The 20,699-nt window shown below is 42.5% G+C and overlaps 1 protein-coding gene across 14 annotated transcripts in view; it reads right to left on the bottom strand.

Moving 5' to 3' along the window:
* LOC115194263 (adhesion G protein-coupled receptor L3-like) overlaps positions 1-20,699 on the bottom strand; it is a 302,955-nt gene that overhangs the window by 35,770 nt on the left and 246,486 nt on the right. For all 14 annotated transcript variants that reach the window (XM_029753843.1, XM_029753842.1, XM_029753847.1 and 11 more), the window contains 3 exons: positions 20,535-20,654; positions 13,911-14,116; positions 10,879-11,055 (listed from right to left, as the gene is read on the bottom strand). In XM_029753843.1, the coding sequence (XP_029609703.1) occupies positions 10,879-11,055; positions 13,911-14,116; positions 20,535-20,654 (503 nt within the window). The remainder of the gene's footprint in view (positions 1-10,878; positions 11,056-13,910; positions 14,117-20,534; positions 20,655-20,699) is intronic.

The raw sequence follows: 20,699 nt of genomic DNA, 5'->3' as shown, positions 1-20,699 counted from the left end.
TCGCTGGACCAGACAGGACTAGCAAAAAGTGCTCTTCACTGATGAGTCTCGGTTTTGGAAGTGGAGGTTCTGTAATGGTCTGGGGCGGTGTGTCACAGCATCATCGGACTGAGCTTGTTGTCATTGCAGGCAATCTCAACGCTGTGCGTTACAGGGAAGACATCTTCCTCCCTCATGTGGTACCCTTCCTGCAGGCTCATCCTGACATGACCCTCCAGCATGACAATGCCACCAGCCATACTGCTCGCCTGTGCGTGATTTCCTGCAATACAGGAATGTCAGTGTTCTGCCATGGCCAGCGAAGATCCCAGATCTCAATCCCATTGAACACGTCTGGGACCTGTTGGATCGGAGGGTGAGAGCTAGGGCCATTCCCCCCAGAAATGTCTGGGAACTTGCAGGTGCCTTGGTGGAAGAGTGGGGTAACATCTCACAGCAAGAACTGGCAAATCTGGTGCAATCCATGAGGAGAAGATGCACTGCAGTACTTAATGCAGCTGGTGGCCACACCAGATACTGACTGTTGCTTTTGATTTTGACCCCCCCCTTTGTTCAGGTACACATTATTCAATTTCTGTTAGTCACGTCTGTGGAACTTGCTCAGTTCATGTCTCAGTTGTTGAATTTTGTTAAGTCCATACGAATATTTACACATGTTCATTTTGCTGAAAATAAATGCAGTTGACAGTGAGAGGACGTTTCTTTTTTTTGCTTAGTTTACATGATTCCATGTGTGTTATTTCATAGTTTTGAATGAGGTATTCTAAACCTTTTGACCAGTAGTGTAATTATTGAGTGTATTTGTGTTGTAACATTATAACTACACTACATTGTGTATTGAATCAATCAAATAAATAACTGGCCAAAATGACTGTCTCAGTGTTGACAATCTGATTATCATCTGAGAATATCGGTATTTTTTTGTTATGGATAACTAAAATGACACTCAAATGTATATTCACTAATAAACAAGACGAAACTGCCTTTTGGTAGTGCCACCATCGACCTCTCCACACAATGACCTAGCTGTCACAGATAGGACCACAGGTGGTAAGGTGGAAATGGCATGAAAATGTGTCACCAGTGTGTTCTGGCAAGTTAACAAATTGAGTTACGGAAATGGCCACAGGTGGCTGTGAAAGGCACTATGGGTAATCTATTAAAGGCCCAGTGCAGTCAAAAACTAGATTTTCCTGTTTTGTGTACAGTATATACACTGAGTATACAAAAAATTAAGAACACCTGCTCTTTCCACGACAGACTGACCAGGTGAAAGCTATGATCCCTTATTGATGTCACTTGTTAAATCCACTTCAAATCAGTGGAGATCAAGGGGAGGAGACAGGTTAAAGAAGGATTTTTTGCCTTGAGACATGGATTGTGTATGTGTGCCATTCAGAGGGTGAATAGGAAAGACAAAAGATTTAAGTGCCTTTGAACGGGGTATGGTAGTAGGTGCCAGGCGCATCGGTTTGTGTCAAGAACTGCAACGCTGCAGTGTTTTTCACGCTCAACAGTTTCTCGTGTGCATCAAGAATGGTCCAACACCCAAAAGACATCCAGTCAACTTCACACCTCTGTGGGAAGCACTGGAGTCAACATGGGCCAGCTTCCCTGTGGAATGCTTTCGACACCTTGTAAAGCTGTTCTGAGGGCAAAAAAGGGTGGAGAGTGGAGAGTGCAACTCAATATTAGGAAGGTATTCCTAATGTTTGGTATACTCAGCGTATATTTCCACACTATGAGGTTGGAATAATTCTGTGAAATTGCGAAAATCATGATAGTGTTGAGCTTTAAGTGTTGAACTGTTTGAAAAGACGGCCTAAAATTTAAGCCTGTTTTGGTGGGATGGAGTTTTGGCCTGCCTGGTGACATCACCAGGCGGTAAAAGATAATAGACCAATAAGAAAGAGAGTTTCAAACCTCTCTGAACAATAACTTGTTCTCAATTGGTCTAGCTGGTTAAATAAAGGTGAAAACAACAACAACAAAAAAACAGCTCATCCAATTAGGCCCCTCAAATTCTTGCTTGAGAAACTGCTCTTCTCTAAGAAGCTATTGTTGTTTATTTTTTACCATTTTAATTGAAAACAATCACAGTAAGGTACTTTAATTGTTACCCATAAATATAGATACAGAACTTGCAAAATACAGAAATACAGCTGGTATGATACATTTTGCATCATATGATGAAAAACGCAGCATCATATGATGCAAACTACATCAAACTTGATTGCTGACATACAAAACATTTTGGGACCGTCAACAATGGACAAATGAAACAAATACCATAATATAGTTTTTTGGATGGAGTTTTCCTTTAAAACGTTGTTAAAAACAGAAATGTGAAAGAAGACTGTCTCCAGCTTCAAACTGACTGCTGTACCTGGTGGATTCGTAGAACCATTTGGGCGGAACTCGACGTTTCCAGAGTCAACTTTGATCACACGTAACACTTAAAGAATAGTAACACGAGTAGAAACAGCTTCGTCTGAAGCCACAGGCCAGCAGCATACCACCCTGCATCCTACTGTTGCTGGAAGTGGTGTTGGCAGGCCAGTAGGAGGCACTCTTTCCTCTGGTCTAAAATAAAATGTCCCAGGGCAGTGATTGGGGACATTGCCCTGTGTAGGGTGCCGTCTTTCGGATTGGACGTTAAACGGGTGTCCTGACTCTCTGGTCACTAAAGATCCCATGGCACTTATCGTAAGATTAGGGGTGTTAATCCCGGTGTCCCAACTAAATTCCCTGTCTGAATTCCCCAGCTTCCAATAGGCTCATTCATCCCCCTTCCTCTCCCCTGTAACTATTCTCCAGGTTGTTGCTGTAAATGAGAATGTGTTCTCCGTCAATTTACCTGGTAAAATAAGGGCAAAAGAATTGACTGTTTTTCTTTTCAACAGCCTTCAGCTGTGATGAACATGACAGCAAATTGTATTTACATGGAGTGATCTTGAGGATGTCAGTTTTGTAGAGCAGATATTCAATCACTCAAAACGTGTGTGTGTGTGTGTGTGTGTGTGTGTGTGTGTGTCTGTGCAATCTCAAAGGCCTGTGCTTACACAATAGTCCTCAAGGACAATATCAGTGAGTCACAGCTAGAGAATGCACTCCTCACTGGTTTTTTACTGGAAGCACACAGTATTAAAGTTGGGACAAAAAGCCGAAAAATACAGACACAGACATTTCCTTCCTCTTACCGAAGCTTTGTGCTTCCGTCTGTAATCTTTGGTGCTTTTGCTGCACATAGATTGTTAAAAACCATTATTTGGTCAACAGCAATAGCCTTTGCATTATGTTGATTCCTGCTACGAAAGTATCTGTCCGTTCCTGCTTCGCAGTCGGTTGCTGACTCTCACTATCTCCCCAGTGTGAGTACGGAGGAGGGAGAAATGCATTGAGAAGCTCAAGCATACTGTAGGTCTATATGACCGTTGCTCAAAATGCTATTGTGGGGAAAAAGACAGTATTTCTCACCTTTTAATATTGAGTTAATGACACCACTTTACAACCGGAGTAGGCTGCAGTTAGTGTGGTTTTGGCGCCGCCTAGGCCTAGCGCTATTGGACACAAGCCTACATTTACAGATCTATTAATCAATTAGCCTACATGGCTATCGAGCAACACTATCATATTTAGAGTTAGAAATCTAGCTAAGTGTTTTGAGCTCCCACTTCCTCAGGTGGTGAATAATATAGCCTATTAGGACAATAGGCCTACGCACGAAGATGTCAGCAAATTCTCTGAAGAGCGCCCCCAAAAATCGGATAATTCTGGATCCTATTTGGACAGGTTGTACTTCAAAATATCAATCAATCATGCATTTCCTGGATATGTTAGATGAAATAGTTGTTTTTTACTTGGCACTGGAAGAAAAAAAAAAACTGTCTAGAGCCCTGCCGGTAATGTAAAGTCCCTGTCCATTAAAACATTAAAAACATTTGTTGTTATCAAGCAAAATAGTTACATTTATCACGATATGACTCTAGCACCTCCCCAAAACCTAATCTACGCGAAAAGGGTCAAATGATTGCGACATGGATTTTTTTTCCCACACATCACCCAGCAATACACAGCGCACATTTTTTTCACAAAAATGAGCACTTCCTCTAAATCAAACTTCGACCCGAGTCAGCCGTATTAATCTACACTGGGGGCAGGGTAAGAGGCTAAAGCATCCAGCTGGGATTTTCTACAGCCTCCATTATCGTAGGGGATGCTTTACACAAAGGCTTGTTAAACAGGTGCACGGAGCATGGGCTAACGCTAGCGTAGAGAGACGGGAGAACAGATGCTGATCATTAAGGGGCTGCTCTACAATAACAGTCGACGCACTACCCTGAGTCTGGGGAGAGGCTCTCTTTACATTTTCTTGCCTGATGAGCCGTTGTGTATACATCAGGGGGACAGGGGGATGACACGACTGTGGAGCAGCGTGCCGTAGAACAGTGTGTGTGTGTGTGTGTGGCTGTCTCTGGTCCTCCATAATACAAAGGCATCTCATGCGCTGGTTGGTGGTAGATGCAGACTGTTTTGAAAAGGGGGCCTAGGGTGAGTTGAGCTAGCGAGCTGTGCCATGGCTTCAGGCTCTATCCATCACAATCTTTACCTTGATGGGGGGGGGTGCTGGGTCAAAACGAGATGGAGGTGTAGGGTGCATTCACACGTGTGCGATCGATCTACTGCGGTGACATCTCTTTGTTCTGGGAGGGTGGATGATCGCCAAGGTGCCAACGGCCACAACTTTATCCCTACGATGAAGGCCATTTTCTGGGGGCTCGTCCGGGCGTCTGCAGCCGGAATGGGAACTAGGGTCCCGAAAGCAGCGGACCGTAATTCGCTCCAAAATTCAGTCTGTCGTGGGAGGCCAAGGAGTCATACCACAGGACATGTTACTTACTGGGGCGGTGCGAGCCTTGCGCAGATTCGATTTGTCTTCCCTCCACCCTTTAAACACACATATATTTCATTCTGGTTGGATGCCTTTGGGAGATTGGGTTTGCCCCTGATATGTTACCACAAGGCACAAAATAGGACCTCAGGTTGATGGGAAGTCAAAGGCAGAGGTGTATACATGTCAACTGCATTCCCTGTCACCCTATGCCCTGACCAATCAAGTCAATCCAATCAGATATCACACGATACCAAATAAATCACCATTGCACCCTTCATTCTAACAGGGGTGCCTCCACTGGGCTCTGGACGTGCTCAGATCCACTGGGCCAATGGGACAGAGAGGAGATGAGCTTCATTCCTTGATATACCTCAAAGAACCGCTTGCAACACAAAGCCAATCCAATTAAAATGAATAAATCTGCCTGGACGACATCCAGGGAGAGAAAGAGAAAGAGCTGGAGAGAGCTTTGAGTCATCAAATACGTCAGAGCAGGGCACATGTTGTGGTAAGGGTAGCAGAGCCCCTACCGAGGGGTGTCGAGCGTTAAATTCACCTACGGGCAAGCATTTAGGATCTTAAAGAGCCAGGAGGAGGGAGTTTACATTCAGTCCATGTGCCTAATAGAGCAGTACAATATTCCCAGCGACGATAACCGTGATACACCGTACTGCCGGTGGTGGAGCCTTCTAAAGCGGAATGCGTCCAGATAGCAGTCGGAACCTCGATCTGTCCACCGTCATCTTTACTTTTAGTAAATAAATGTACAATAAAAGCACATGGATGACTTGCCATGTCATGATATAGATGGATGGAAAGCTACATATGTGGATGGATGGATGGATGGATGTAATAATTAAGCAATAAAGCCCGAGGAGGGGTATATGGCCAATATGCTAATGCTAAGGGCTGTTCTTAGCTTAGCTGTGGTATATTGGCCATATATCACAAACCCCTGGGGTGCCTTATTGCTATTCTAAACTGGTCACCAACATAATTAGAACAGTAAAAAGGAATGTTTTGTCATACCTGTGGTATAAGGTCTGATATACAACGGCTTTCAGCCAAATCAGCATTCAGGACTCGAACCACCCAGTTTATAATAAGTTATACGTTAACATAGTGGGAACTGTGCACACTATAACTGTGCCCTCTATACATTTCAAAGCCAGAACGTATCATGGTAGCTTTATGATTTCAGATAAAGACACCCCACCAGGACACGGATGCATGAGGCTTAGCATCATCCCATTCCATCATCCCATTCCATCATCCTATTCCATCATCCCATTCCTTCATCCCATTCCATCATCCTATTCCATCATCCCATTCCATCATCCCATTCCATCATCCCATTCCATCATCCCATTCCATCATCCTATTCCATCATCCCATTCCTTCATCCCATTCCATCATCCTATTCCATCATCCCATTCCATCATCCCATTCCTTCATCCCATTCCATCATCCCATTCCATCATCCCATTCCATCATCCCATTCCATCATCCCATTCCATCATCCCATTCCATCATCCTATTCCATCATCCCATTCCATCATCCCATTCCATCATCCCATTCCATCACCCCATTCCATCATCCCATTCCATCATCCCATTCCATCATCCCATTCCTTCATCCCATTCCATCATCCCATTCCATCATCCCATTCCATCATCCCATTCCATCATCCCATTCCATCATCCCATTCCATCATCCTATTCCATCATCCCATTCCTTCATCCCATTCCATCATCCCATTCCATCATCCCATTCCATCATCCCATTGAGAAACACCATTGATTTATATACTGGTGGTCCCTAGGGAATGGTGCTACTTACAGGTGGCTCAATATTACCCCCAGCCAATCGCGGCATACACACTCACCATCTAAGTAATGGCCTGTAGGTGGAGGGACAACAGGTCTATCTTTCTAAGTCTCGGCTGGGGCTTCAGATGCTATTTAAACAGTGCCCCCACAACCCTGGGGCTGTCTTGGAAATGGAAGCTTAAATTCAAAGGAGGGTGGTTCGATAAAGAGTAGACTGTTGCTGCCTTGGTAGCTGGGGCTGGGTGGGTGGTTGGTGTGATTTTGGGCCATGATATTTAAGAAGAACGTCTAAAGCAGGTCTTTCCAAACGTTGGTCCTTTAGTAACACCGGTGTACTTTGGTTTTTGAACTCCAATCCCTTTGTTATGTTTGACTAATCGTTTATATGGCAACTGGAATGCACATGACATCACCGTGAAGAAAACAAAAAGGCCTTTGAATCGAAAATATTTCATGTAGGTAACATCAAAATAGATGACACCATGTCTATGTCGTATCAGACAACCGCATATACAAAAATATCAAGTTGGATATTGATAGGAATGACAACCTGCGAGGACAGGTTGAAGCAATGCTCAAAAGCCATTGGAAACTTCCATTCAAATCACAACCAAATCTTCTCTGAGTAACTTCCAGCTGGAAGTATTATTATACATTTTGAACATACTATTTCTATGCTTGATGAGAGAGCAGTTGGAGTTGCATGAAGAGGAGACAGCGTCATGCTGTACTTTGACAGAGCACTTAAGCAATCACTCTCATCCTCACGCGAAACTCCCTCGCAATCATTTCCCTTCCAGGAGACACAAAAGCGACATGATCTCTGACTGACACACGGCTGGTTACGGCCCGTTTGGTTTATTTTGGTGTACGTGGCCGACTGGTGTACTTCAGTGCGGTGGCTGGAACAGCTGACAAAGGGATAGCTTTCGCCATCAAGCTAGATCATGTTGGTGCACAAAAGTCCACGATCCCTTCCTTATTGTTTGGATGGTAGCTACCTCATCCCCTGTCGTTGACAGACACGGTGTTTGTCTGCTGGATTTGATAGTGAGTCACACTGTCAACTCCCCTCAGGACTGTGTTGACTTTTTTTAAAGAGGACAATGCTTCAGCCAGTATAAATAAGCCTTCAAAAAAGTACAAACTAAACGTGCATGACAAAATGTACAAAGCACAAATTACTTTGTCAACACAACCCTTCAATAAGTGCTAGTCCACAGAGTATCAACAAGTCAAACCACGTGCCAAGAACCTTGTAAAGATGAACTGGACGTGTTTGAGAAAGAAAAAAAAAGCTACATGGAACTTTGTTTATTGACAGTATTTTTTTTTTTTCACAGTATATTGCAGTATTCTGGAATCCTATAGGGCTGGGTTCCATAACCCTTTTGAATAGCAAAGATGGATATTCGTTCTTCTTTTTTTGGAAGAGATCAAAGGTATGCCGTAAGTTCAGAAAGGTGATAATTGACCACAAAGATGATCATTGACTAGAAACATAATTCCTCAGAGAGCCAGAGCCTGTGGATTCTGAATCCATACATTTACAGTACTGAGCAAACATGATCATGAGACGGTGATCAGGCACCTCATTAGCCGTTCCATGTTCTCTTAATTGCTTGAAACAGCATTAAGAAAAATCACTAACTTCATGCTTCTGATATGGGTTATTTACTCTTGGTCAGCTTCAAAATGTCCAACAGGTACAGTTCTGATTGAAAACGGGTGTGTTGGGAAAACACTGCATAGTATGTATTAACTCCTGAGTACTATATGCCATTTACTATACATCACAGGTGGCTGGTGGCACCTTAATTGGGAAGGACAGGTTCATAGAAATGGCTGGAATGGACGGAATATATTGACACATCAAACACATGGTTTCCTTGTGTTTGATACCATTCCATTCACTTCATTTCAGTCATTATTACGAGCCTTCCTGTGATACTTTATGTACACTACTACTGCCTCAACATAGTCTAAGATAAAGACATATTACAAATGATTACCAATATGTGCATAAGATAATACTGCAACGCTTTCAGCAATACGTATCAGCGTATCAAACAGTGCATTATCATAAAAGCACTTTGAATTTCTTACAATAGAGTAGCATTATTGTTATTTTCTGCTGGAACACCCAGTCTATCTGGTGAAATTACAGCAAAATGAAACATGATGGTGATAGTGGGCCTCTTCCTTCTCAAAGTGAGGATGGAAATTGCAGCGTGACTATCTCTTCTGTCGATGGCGCTAAACAAGACTACAGGAATGTTTTGTTACCATGGAGACAAAATACGGACATCCCAATTGATGGATTTTTTGTTGTTTACTGACATTTAACGGTGTTCTCCCCCCCCCATTCACTTTGCGCTTCCGGATTGGAATGCCTTGGCAGTTTGTCAAAAGATGCCTGCATTTCCTTGAAATGTCTTCCGATGACACTCTGCCTTTCCGACCGAGCAGAAATATAGAGTAGATAAATGCAGACATTTTGGAATTGGGATGTAAGAACCATCTACTTTCCCCCTGAATGCAACACCAGCATCCAGCGCTTTCCACACAGTGAATCACATGACAAAGCGCTTCCTTCACTCCAATTTTGCCCTCTGTTTCTGTTAAGGCTCCTATTCTTCACAGCTTCCCTCTGTATTCATGGCCCGGCTGGAGACCGAGGCTAGAGCACACTAGCTTCCCCAAGCCAAGTGGCTGAGTGACAAACAGTGACTCCTGCTCACTAGGGGTAAACCTCTCCGGACCAGAGTGGCTGGCTGGCTGGGAGTGGGGGCAGACTGTTGGAGGGGAGTGGGCTAAGGGAGGTCCAAGGGCCTGTGGTTATATGGCCTTTGGCCAACTGGGACAGGCATTATAGAGTCCTCTTTCCTCACTGACTAAAGCTCGAAGCCTTGGGGGTCCTGGGGCCTTCAGTGGCGTGGCCCTCAAACTTGCGGTGACAGAAGTTATCTTTCTCTTTTCTGGCCAACAATCCCTTCCATCTCCCTCTCCCTTGAGAATCGCCGGTAACAGTGCCACTTTCACACCGCCGCACAGCGCAAACTACAGGCCAATCTTTCATGTGACAATCCTACACATCTCACATTATATATACTCTCACTCTCTCTCCCGCCATCTTTCCCTCTCTCCCTACTCACCTCTTATCTTCTGTCAAACAGTCCCACACGTTTTATTATATTTTGACTCTCTCTCACTCTCTCGCTTTCTTTCCCTCCATCACTCCTTTTTTCCCTTCTCACATCTTCACTTTGCTTCTGTCTGTCAAACCTCTATTTCTCATCTCTCTTTCTGTTGTTTTCCCAAAAGGCTAAAACCGATGATGAAGCAACCACAGAGCAATGACAGAACTTACAGATATTTTCTCCCATGTAAGAGAGCAGAAAGACGCAATAAGTAAATTAACGCTTTCAAAATAAATGCAACCTTTCGCTAAATCTTTCTTTCATAAGAGTCTTTGTTCCCCCCGGAAACTGCAAGGGTTGAGGTTCGGGAACAAGAAGACATTCGAAAATTAGGAACAGCTGAAATATGCCGTGACCCCTTGGTGACCTCTCACGGTAATGAGATGGTAATGACTTAAAATCTTCCCATAATGTCCAAATTCTTCATTTAGTATCATGCTTATGCTTTTCATATTTAGCCCTATCCACATAGACCAATTCCCACAAGTGTAAAGGGTTAAAAAGGTGTGGCAGGTAGCCTAGTGGTTAGAGCCTTCAATCCATCAACCTGTGAATATCAGGGTGTTTGGAACATCTAACCATGCATTCAGGTATTGAAAATGATTTTAAGCTAAGTAGGTACGCGGACGACTCAATGAAAAGCCTCAAAGATCTCTTGAAATCTCAAATGCATTTTCCTCCTGCAAGGGCCAAATGAACACACACTCAACACTAAGGATGCTTTTGGCACAAAAAAAAGCTCTTAGATTTGGATCTTAACTCAGTGCCACTCAATAGTGGCCCTTTCATTTTTTTGTAGAATGGGCTGCTGTGAAGGTCACAAAAGGGAGCTATCCATCTGTAAGGCCACAATATAATGTATGGTTTCATGGGATTTGTATTGCTTGTACTGGATCTGAGCTGAAACAAAATGGCTGAACATGGTTTGGGATGAGATGGTGGAAAAGGCCTTACCTTGACCTCCACGTGAGCCATTAGGACGGCAAAGTTGGTCAGGTGGGTACAAGAGCACGTCGTGTGAGTACGGTTGGTACCTAGCAACCGGCAATCCTGCGTCGACCAGTATCCCGTCATGGTCCTCTTGGAATAACTCCAGAAAGAACAGTTGGGGTTAAAGCTTTCCTTGGATTGCTGTGGGGTATAAACCACATAACAATTAGCATATGGGCCCCAGCAGCACAATGAAGCTAGTTGGAGGAAAAACACAAACACATTGATTGAAGGTTGAGTGATCCATTCTAAAAAGCCAAGACTGTGGCTGGGTTAAACAGAAACGCATGGAGCTCATTTCAGGTGAGCCTCCCATAACCTTGACATGCCACAGCAGCATAACTCTACAGTGCTCCATTTCAAGACTAAATATCTCGGAAATAGCCCCTTGATTCCCTTTTCCGGTGGCGGTGCAGGTTTCCCCCCACTGCAGCGGTTGGTTTTAGTTTAATGGCGGCGGTGAGCGCCGATGGAGCAGCCATTCATTGTGTTTTTCGACCTTTCGCTTTAACCTTCACTGTGAGACAATAGACTGCCCCGCTGTTTAATGGCCGCCACCGCCGCTCTCTGTCAGGCGGCAGCCTTAACGACTAGCTTCTCCCGCTATCTCGCTGGCCCGTTTTAAAACAGTCACTTTCGAGCTTAATGCAGATAAAGAGTGAGAGGAGAAATGTGCCAATGCATACAAATGCCCTATATGAATGCCCTATATGAATGCCCTATATGAATGCCTGAAATAGGTCTGGTTTTAAGTTTAACTGATGTGGAAAGCCGCCATCTCTTGCAGCTAGATATTGTCTGACCACTTCAAATTGCACTTTAATGCTGTGTGCGTTTGAGGGGATTGTCCATAGCAGAAGTGTGTAACCCCAATCCTCAAAATGCTTCTCACAATGTTGCTAAAGCTGTGACTGTGGAACATAGTCTGTGTCCCAAATGGCACCATATTCGCTATGTAGTGCACTATACTGTATAGGGAACAGGATACCATTTGAGAAGCATCCATAATCAGCAGATCCTCTCCAGACATACATTTCCCGTCTGATTGAGTTCTCCTCCACACAGCCAACCAATGGCTAGTTGGATATAGTGCAGCATGGACTGGAAAAACCAGACGAGGTGACCTTCTGTCCCATTAACCACTTTAATTAGTCCATTAAGTGCGGAGGCAAGAAAGCGAAACAATAACTAGAGGACAGCCACAGTCCTCTGGGACAAGTGATCCAGAACCTCTGATCTAAGGGCTATTAATTGTATAGTGATGGAACTAAATACTAGAGCAGTATAGCCTGGTCCCAGATCTGTTGGTGCTGTATAGTCAAATACTATGGGGGTGTTTGGTATGACAATGACCACAGTAGTTGGCAAAACGACACAAATAGATTTGGGACCAGGCCATACTTATCATAGGAGAAGTTTGTCATGCCAAATGTGACAAAAACAATGACCATAGGAGTCGGCAAGACAGCACAAATAGATCTGGGACCAGGCTATGAGAAGTACTCCTATACATCATTTTTAATGTACTTTTTTATTTAACCTTTATTTAACTAGGCAAGTCAGTTAAGAACAAATTCTTATTTAACTTTTAACCTTTATTTAACAAGGAAAGCTGGCTTCCCCCGGCCAAACCCGGACGATGCTAAGCCAATTGAGCGACGCCCTATGGGACTCCCAATCGCAGCCGGATGTGATGCTGCCTGGATTCGAACCAGGTACTGCAGTGCCGCCTCTTGCACTGAGATGCACTGCGCCACTCTAGTCTGTGCATACCTGCAGTATATAGACCCTCATATATTTGGTCCATCTTTTTAGAAGACTCAGAAGATTATTTTAGAATACTCTCTTAGAATACTCTTTTAGAAGACTTAGAAGACTCTTTTAGAAGGCTTAGAATACTTTTTTGGAAGACTCAGAAGACTCTTTTAGATAACTCTTTTAGAAGACTCTTTTAGAAGACTTAGAAGACTCTTTTAGAAGACTCTTTTAGAAGACTCTTTTAGAAGACTCTTTTAGAAGACTTAGAAGACTCTTTTAGAAGACTTAGAAGACTCTTTTAGAAGACTCTTTACAATATTCTACTGTTTAGAAGACACAGCACAGAGCAGTTCAGGAGATGACATGTCCTGTCACAAGTGCAAGTCTAGGGAACCACATACACTTATATAAGAGCACTGTTTTATTGAGATTAGACCAGTGGGCCGAGAAAAAGGTAGGAAAGCGGCAATGGCCTACATTATCCTCAGACAGTTCTAGCACTGTGTCTTCTGACAAAACTAGGAATTAAGCGAAAGGCAGGTGGTCCCCGGTAATAACTGCATTGACCCCGAGTGTGACATTTCCAGTTTCATTTTGAAAAAAAAACATAAGCTCTCTCTCTCTTATATTTTATTTTAGTGTTCCTCTCCCCTCTCTTTACCTCTCTCTGATCTTATTTTTTTTCTCAAACTCCTTCTCCTCACAAACTGTCCCTCCCACACACTGCACACACACAGTCATCTGCAAGTTACTCTCAAGGTCTTTCAACCTGCCTAATAATGGCTCTGGGCGCTGTTGGGAGTCGTGCGAGGGGAAGATAATGCAGTCGGGGAGGAAGTTAATGCTTCGGCAATGACTAACCAGCCTCCAGGGATGACCAATAGAACGCTAGAACGCTGCTATCACCCTAGCCTTCCAGGTTCGACAGTTCTGTTCTAAAACTTATAGGGAAAAAACTAATGAAAACAAAGTTGTGCATCATCAATATGTGATGATAGATTACTCTTTGTTCTTCATGCTTTCTTCTTGTCAAAGAAACTGAGGTAAAAATTGAAGGGGTGACTTCCTTCATTAATTTACAAGTCGAAAATGGATGTACCAATCCCAAATTGTACCAATCCCAATAGAAGAAAATGTGTGTCCACCAAGGTGTTTAGTAGTGAATTCAATGATAATCCCAAAGTGTGTGTGTTTAGTGTGTGCATGCACACGTCCGTAATTGTGTGTGTGTGTCGTACCTGCAGGTGTTTCAAGGTGAATATGACCGGTTCGGACAGGTAGACTTTGTTGCTTTCTTTGTTGATGGCTGCTGTGATGACGGGAGAATTGACAATGACAGAGTAGTTGGTGGCCATGGCTTCCCTGCCCAGTTTCATGCTGGCATTCTCTGTAGACAGGTAGGCTCCGATGTGTTTATACAGGACGAAGGCCATCCGGATCTCTCCTAGGAAATAAAATATGACATCACGGCTTGAAAATCCTCTCCTAATCTCCTCCCCTTTGTTTGCAGTGACAGGTGAAAACAAAAATGGCGGAAGATCATCATTAGGCTGGCTTTCACCTGTTCAGTTCTTTCAGATCAGAGCGATTAAGGCGAGGAAGATCTTGAAGGCAATTGAGACTTGAGACAGCCCCTGCCACCACCGACATAGCCTGAATGTGTGTTATTGAAATGTATTGATCATATTTTACCATAGAATAGAATGTTTTTGTATACAGTATGTGACTGAAAAGGGCAAATTGAGGTTTCAGTAGCAGGGAAAGTAGTGCCAGAAAACAAAAATAAATCCAAAGGTGAAAAATGACCATCTGGTCAAAATGTTTTTTTTTGTTTTTTTGGTGAATAAAGGGATAGTTTGTAAACCTAGGATTGATGTTGCAAAGTTTATATGCCTGAGAAACCCAGTCAACCGTTTTGGGGTTAAGTGCCTTGCTCAAGGGTGAAATGGCATTGGATGCACTACAGTTTAACTGACAGGTGTCAACTGACAGGTGTTCAACAAAGTTGTAAGCACTCAGCAAGTTAACTTATTCAAATTCAAATATTCATAAGACCTTTCAAAATAAGGATAACTGCAGAATCAATATGTTTTGAGGTACGGTAATTCATTCCTTTTAGATGTTTGATTCCACAGGATTAGGGAGAGCTGAAACTATTTAGGCCAACTAATATAGAAAATGGTTTAAATGCATTCGCTGCTCCGAGCATGTTATCAACAGCAATAAAGGTGTCGAGGCTGACAAAAAAATTCCTCAGTAAGGTACGAGAGGTCGATTTAATTCAACTTCAACGAAATGTCATTATTGCCTACACTGACAAAGGGAACATTTACTCTTCATTATTTCCTTCTCCACTCCCTTATCTCTCTCCTGGCGTCTTTCTTTAGGCTTCCGATATGAAAGCACACTCCCCTCCTGCCTCGACTTGGATCACTTACTCGAGATGAAAGGAAAACAATTTGTGTGCTACCTCTCGATGAACGGGAAATAGAAACACATCTCGACACATAATGAAGCACTGCTGGACATGAGCTTATTCATCGAGTGGAGAGTGGTGAGCACGCGGTAAGAGATTAGTTCATTTGCATGAACAAGTAATAAAGTCCAAAAATTGTCAGCGCCGCTCCCATAGATAGCCCCGTATTGTGTATAATAGCCTCATTACAGTTTAGAAGCAGCTCTTGAACACAACTAATTCCACAACCAGGGACCCTCCTTTGCCCATTTGAAGTCAGTAAAAAGGCGCTATACTTTATCAGACCTTGTGTTAGGGGTGGCAAACCCTCCTCATGGAGGGCTACCCATCTGCTAGGCTCTCTCTCCAGCCCTTATCTAACACACCTGATTATACTAATTAGCTGCTTTCCATGACCTTGATAGTAGGCAGAATCAGGTGTGTTATAACATGGTTGGAGCTAAATGTAGACCCAGTAGCTCTCAAGGAGGGTTGGTCACCTCTGCCTGAAACCAACACTATTTTGGTACTCTTTCCATTATATTGATGTTATTCAAGGGAAACTCTAAAATTACTGTGTAACGGGTATGGCAGACCAATCGAAACTCATCTCTCGGTATGTCCAGCCCACTCATTATCTCAGCCAATCATGACTGCTAGGCTCTCTCTACTACTTTCCCTGCCAGTGGTTACACTGGTACTTATACCACTTCTAAGGGTGGATTCAAACCAGACAAACTGATGCATAAGAAACGCAGCAGCTCAATGGTTTTCAGTAAGAGCAGTGCATTGGGGGAGTGCCCCGGACATGGGTTTTTCTAGAAACTAGGGTACCAGGGAGGATTTCCTACACTGGATGACTTGTTTCCGCTGTTTATAAGTGATTGATAATAATCTGACAATTTGTTTTCATGTCATTACGATATAAGAGGGGATCAATACTGTAGCTATATTCAATACAATTAACGAGTTGATTTAAAACCTTTCTCATAGTTGGTGTGTTGACAGATTTTTCACATACTGTAAAACATAACTTTTCTGTCCTTGCATTTACGGCAGTGTAAATTGTCGTTATATCATGTATGAATCACTAATCATCTAAATGAATCGTTGAACTTGAACCCTGTAAGAATCCTGGATCTAGCTGTTGGACAGTTTTTTTGGCGTCGAGATCTCAGAAATGCAGTGTACCAATGTAACATGTTGTGTCACCTTATGTTACGGGTGAAAACAGTTCATGGGTACACCAATCCACAAAAATGTAAGCGATTGTAAAATCGAATGCTTCTAACCGAAAGAGTCACCTTATTTTGATAGCAGTCTTAGTCGTTTTAACTCAAATATAATTACGTCTTAGTTATATTTTTGTCTTTGAATAATGATTTAGTCTAGTTATTGTCAAAATTACAGTGGGCCATTTTAGTCAACTAAATGCCCTCTAATTTTTGCCACATCACATTCGTATTGCCTCAATAACCTATAGTAAACATATATCACTGACTTCCATGTGCTTAAACATACATAGCCTTGTCCTACCAACATATTTTTCTGCATAACAGTAACATATAGAGTTCCTTCAGAAAGTATTCACACCCCTTCACTTTTTCCAATGTGGCTGTGTTGCAGTCTGAATTGATTAAAATGTAGATGTTCTTGTCACTGGTCTACACACACAATATCCCACAATGTCAAAGTGAAATTATGTTTTTCAAAATTATTACTAATTCAAAGTTCAAATGTCTTGAGTCAATAAGTATTCAACACGTTTGTTGTGGCAAGCCTAAATAAGTAAAAAAATAAAACATGTGTTTAACAAGTCATAAAATAAATTGCAAGGGCTCACTCTGTATGCAATAATAATGTTTAACACGATTTTTGAATGACTACCTCATCTCTGTACCCCGCACATACAGATAATTGTAAGGTCCCTTAGTCGAGCAGTGAATTTCAAACACAGATTCAACCTTAAAGACCAGGGAGGTTTTCCAATGACTCGCAAAGAAAAGCACCTATTGGTAGATGGGTAAAAAAAAGATTTAAAAAAAGCAGACATTGAATATCCCTTTGAGCATGGTGAAGTTATTAATTACACTTTAGATGGTTTGTCAATTCACTCAGTTACTACAAAGATTAAGGCGTCCTACCTAACTCAGTTGCCGGAAAGAAAGGAAACTGCTCAGAGATTTCACCATGAGGCCAATGGAGACTTTAAAACAGTTAGAGTTCAATGGCTGTTTAATGGCGTTATCGAATGTTACAGATAGAAATTCCATGAGTAGAGACAACGTTATTCCTTATTTAACATGTCAGAGAGGCATGTTTGTTCTACATAGCACGTGGCTATGCAATGCAGTGGGGAAAGTGGGAGGGTTGAGTGAGACTACAAATTCATACTCACGGTACTTTTCTATACTCACGGGAAAGAAAAATATAGCTAGACTGTCGTTTTACTATTAAACTCAAGTATGCTATTGTTTTTAATTTCATAAAGGAACTTGTGTTTCTTAACCAGGTGTAGGGTAGCTAACTAGAAGGCTGGTGGTGACTGGTTAGCTACGGGGAAGCAAGAGTCACTTGCACAATGTGTATAATTGGAGGAGGAGCCGGAGTGGAGCAGTGGGAATGACACTCATCTTGTCCTTCCCACTGCTGTACAGAACTGTGCTGTGCATCTGTGCTGCTAATATGTGACCCGTTTCAGGAAACTAGGCGTATGTCGCGGGTCACTACTTCACAGGAGAGCTGTTTGAACGTAAACTTTTTTTTAATTCAAATGAGTTTGACAGAAATGCCTTCAAGAATATATGAACTTTCCTGTGCCTTAATAACAAACGTATGTGCCATCTGTAAATACTAATAAAATTTAAAATTATGAGCCTAGTTGGTTAAGCCACAGAAAAAGTCAGCAACCTTCCCACTAGCCACGATTGGCTGAGATAATGAGTGGGCTGGACATGCCAAGAGATGAGTTTGGATTGGTCTGCCATATAGCACGCTTCTGTCTATTTGAGCTGGTCAGTATTTCTAGGTAATCCTGTCTAACGAGGCTATTTTTTAAATGTATCGCGTAGTAAAATTGCATAAGCCTAATGTCAAGTTAAAGTGTACTTTTAGCTAGCTAACGTTAGCTGGATTGCTCGCTAGCTAACGTTACGTGTATGCTCTCCACTTTCTGGAGGACCGAGTTTTCAAATCAGTGGAATTTGAGTATGATAGCTAAGGACATGGAGAAAACACCGGTCGCCGGATTACATCTTCAAACTAAGGGCAACCATGGCATCCAACAGGAGACGCGTCCATCCATGGTGTATACGGGTAAGACAGTCGAGCTAGCTAAATCTCAGATATTACACAATTTTGACAGAAAGTGATTTCATTTCAAGTTAAAGTGTACTGTTAGCTAGCTAGCTAACGCTAGCTGGCTGGCTCGCTAGCTAACGTTACGTGTATGATGTTATTATTCGTATCTCAGAGCCATTTGCTTGGCTAGTTATAGCCTAATGTAAGCTAGCTAACATTAAACCTGGTTGGTTAGCTACCTGCAGATTCATGCAGGGTAGTAATATCATGAGTTGGGATTATGGTTCATTGTTTACCTAGCTAGGTACATGTCTTAACAAAAAACGAATCTGAGTATGCCAGAGTGCAGAATAAATGCTGAATTTACGAACGCTCAACACCCGTTGAATATGGCTGGTGTCAGTAAACATCAGCAAAAAGCTTAATTAAATTGTTGCCAGCAGCACAGTTACAGTCACCAATGCTCTGGATAACATGAAAACAGCCTAACCAGCTCTGCTAGGGCGAGTAAAATGGTCAGAGTGGGGTGTTCTCTCATTATGAGTGGGGTGTTCTCTAAAGCTAGCCAATGTTACGCAGTTGGCTTGGGTGCTTAAGTGCCGTTGTGAGGTCAGAACGTTTGGATCAACCCTACTCATCGGCAAGAGCGTCCAGTGTGCTGTGCGCTCTGAACGCTCCGAGAGCGAAACACTCTGAATTTACGAACTGATAATCTGACAGCACAGTTGCCGTTACCAAACCTCTGGATAACATAACAGCCTAATCAGATCTGCTAGGGTGAGTAATGTTCAGTGAGCTGTTCTCTCATTTGTGTCTGGAAGTAGCTAGCAAGTTAGCTTGGGTGCTTGACTGCTGCTGTTAGTACAGAACGCTCGGATCAAACCTTAAAAAGATGGGTGGGGCTAAAGCTTAAGAGGGTGTGAACGATGCTGAATGGGTGTAGACAAAGAAGGGCTCTCCAGTAGGTGTACCAATAATTCAAAGGCCATTTTCTCATAAGTGAGTTTACAAGTTTATCAACTTTCAAAGCAAAATGACTTCCCATTGTTCCTCAACTGTAGTGTATGATACACCATTTTGTAGTTCTTAGTCTCTACTTTTATCCAATGTAAAAAAAAAAAGCAAATGTTTCTACATAAGACCGATTTGAGCCAGTCGGTTACATATTAATTGTGTTTATCACTGAAACGCTCTCAATCTCTCTCAAAAAATTTGTTCAGCCCACTTAGTAGTCAGATTTTAGTCACAGTGATAATTTTGTCTCGTCTTTGTCTTGTCTACTGCGCAACGCCCAATGCTATTCCTATGAATTATTCTGGATATAATGACAAAGCCTAGGGGGTTCTCCACAATATGATCTGGTAATAAAAGATCATAAATGCATTGTGGTTTCCATCTTACACCTGCAATTTTATAACAATACAAGAGGCTTGAAGTAGCCTACTTGAACTTGAACTTGGAGCTCAGAAATTGAGGTACTGGGATAGGTCTACCTAAAAAATCTGACATTTCCTCAATTTGGTGTAATTATTGTAGCCAAATTCTAAGCTATGTTGCTCCCTTATAATTATTAGTGATTACATTTTGTGAGCTTTGTAAGCGATGTGGCCACTTTCGTTTGTTTCCTGCCGTTTCAGTTGTAGGGTGTTGCACTGCTCTGTTGCGGTAAAAACACGCACGGCTAATATGAGGATGACAACATCTAATGATGGCTTCAACAAATCCTTCCATTACAAAAGGAACCAAGTTTTTGTGACTGTGTTGGCAACATAGGCCACAGAAAAATCGACATTTATTTAGTCAGGCAAGTCCACATTATTGTCACATATTTTAGAATATAATATTAATTTGAATATAAATACATTGGCAAGGTCTAAAGAATGTGTTATTCTTAAACTGGTAATGGAGTACTTTATGTAAAATGTTTCATGCTTTGTGGGGGCGGAGGGCTATATGTACAATTATATAAGCTACAGAGTATGCAGGCTTTCGTTTCAGCCCAGCACCAAGTGACGGAACAAAAGCCTGCACACCTAAAAGCTGTTCAGGACTGGAGTTGGAGACCCTTGATGTACAGTAAACATTTATTTAAGGCAAAGCCACTTACCATTTCTCCCATGTTGTTTCAAAGTGCTCGCCGACAGGGTGATGGAGTTGCCTTGGCCGCTCTGTGGGAATTTCAGGTCGGGCAGATTTCCTTCCGTACTCATCCTGGCCACCTCCAGCTCTGGACAGAGGGAAATGAGAAGAAAATGACCATTTAAATAACCTT

Source organism: Salmo trutta, chromosome 5 (genome assembly GCF_901001165.1).
Source record: "Salmo trutta chromosome 5, fSalTru1.1, whole genome shotgun sequence".
Lineage (NCBI taxonomy): Eukaryota > Metazoa > Chordata > Actinopteri > Salmoniformes > Salmonidae > Salmo > Salmo trutta.
Note: the sequence above shows the minus strand (reverse complement) of the source record. Positions and strands in the feature narration are given on the sequence as shown.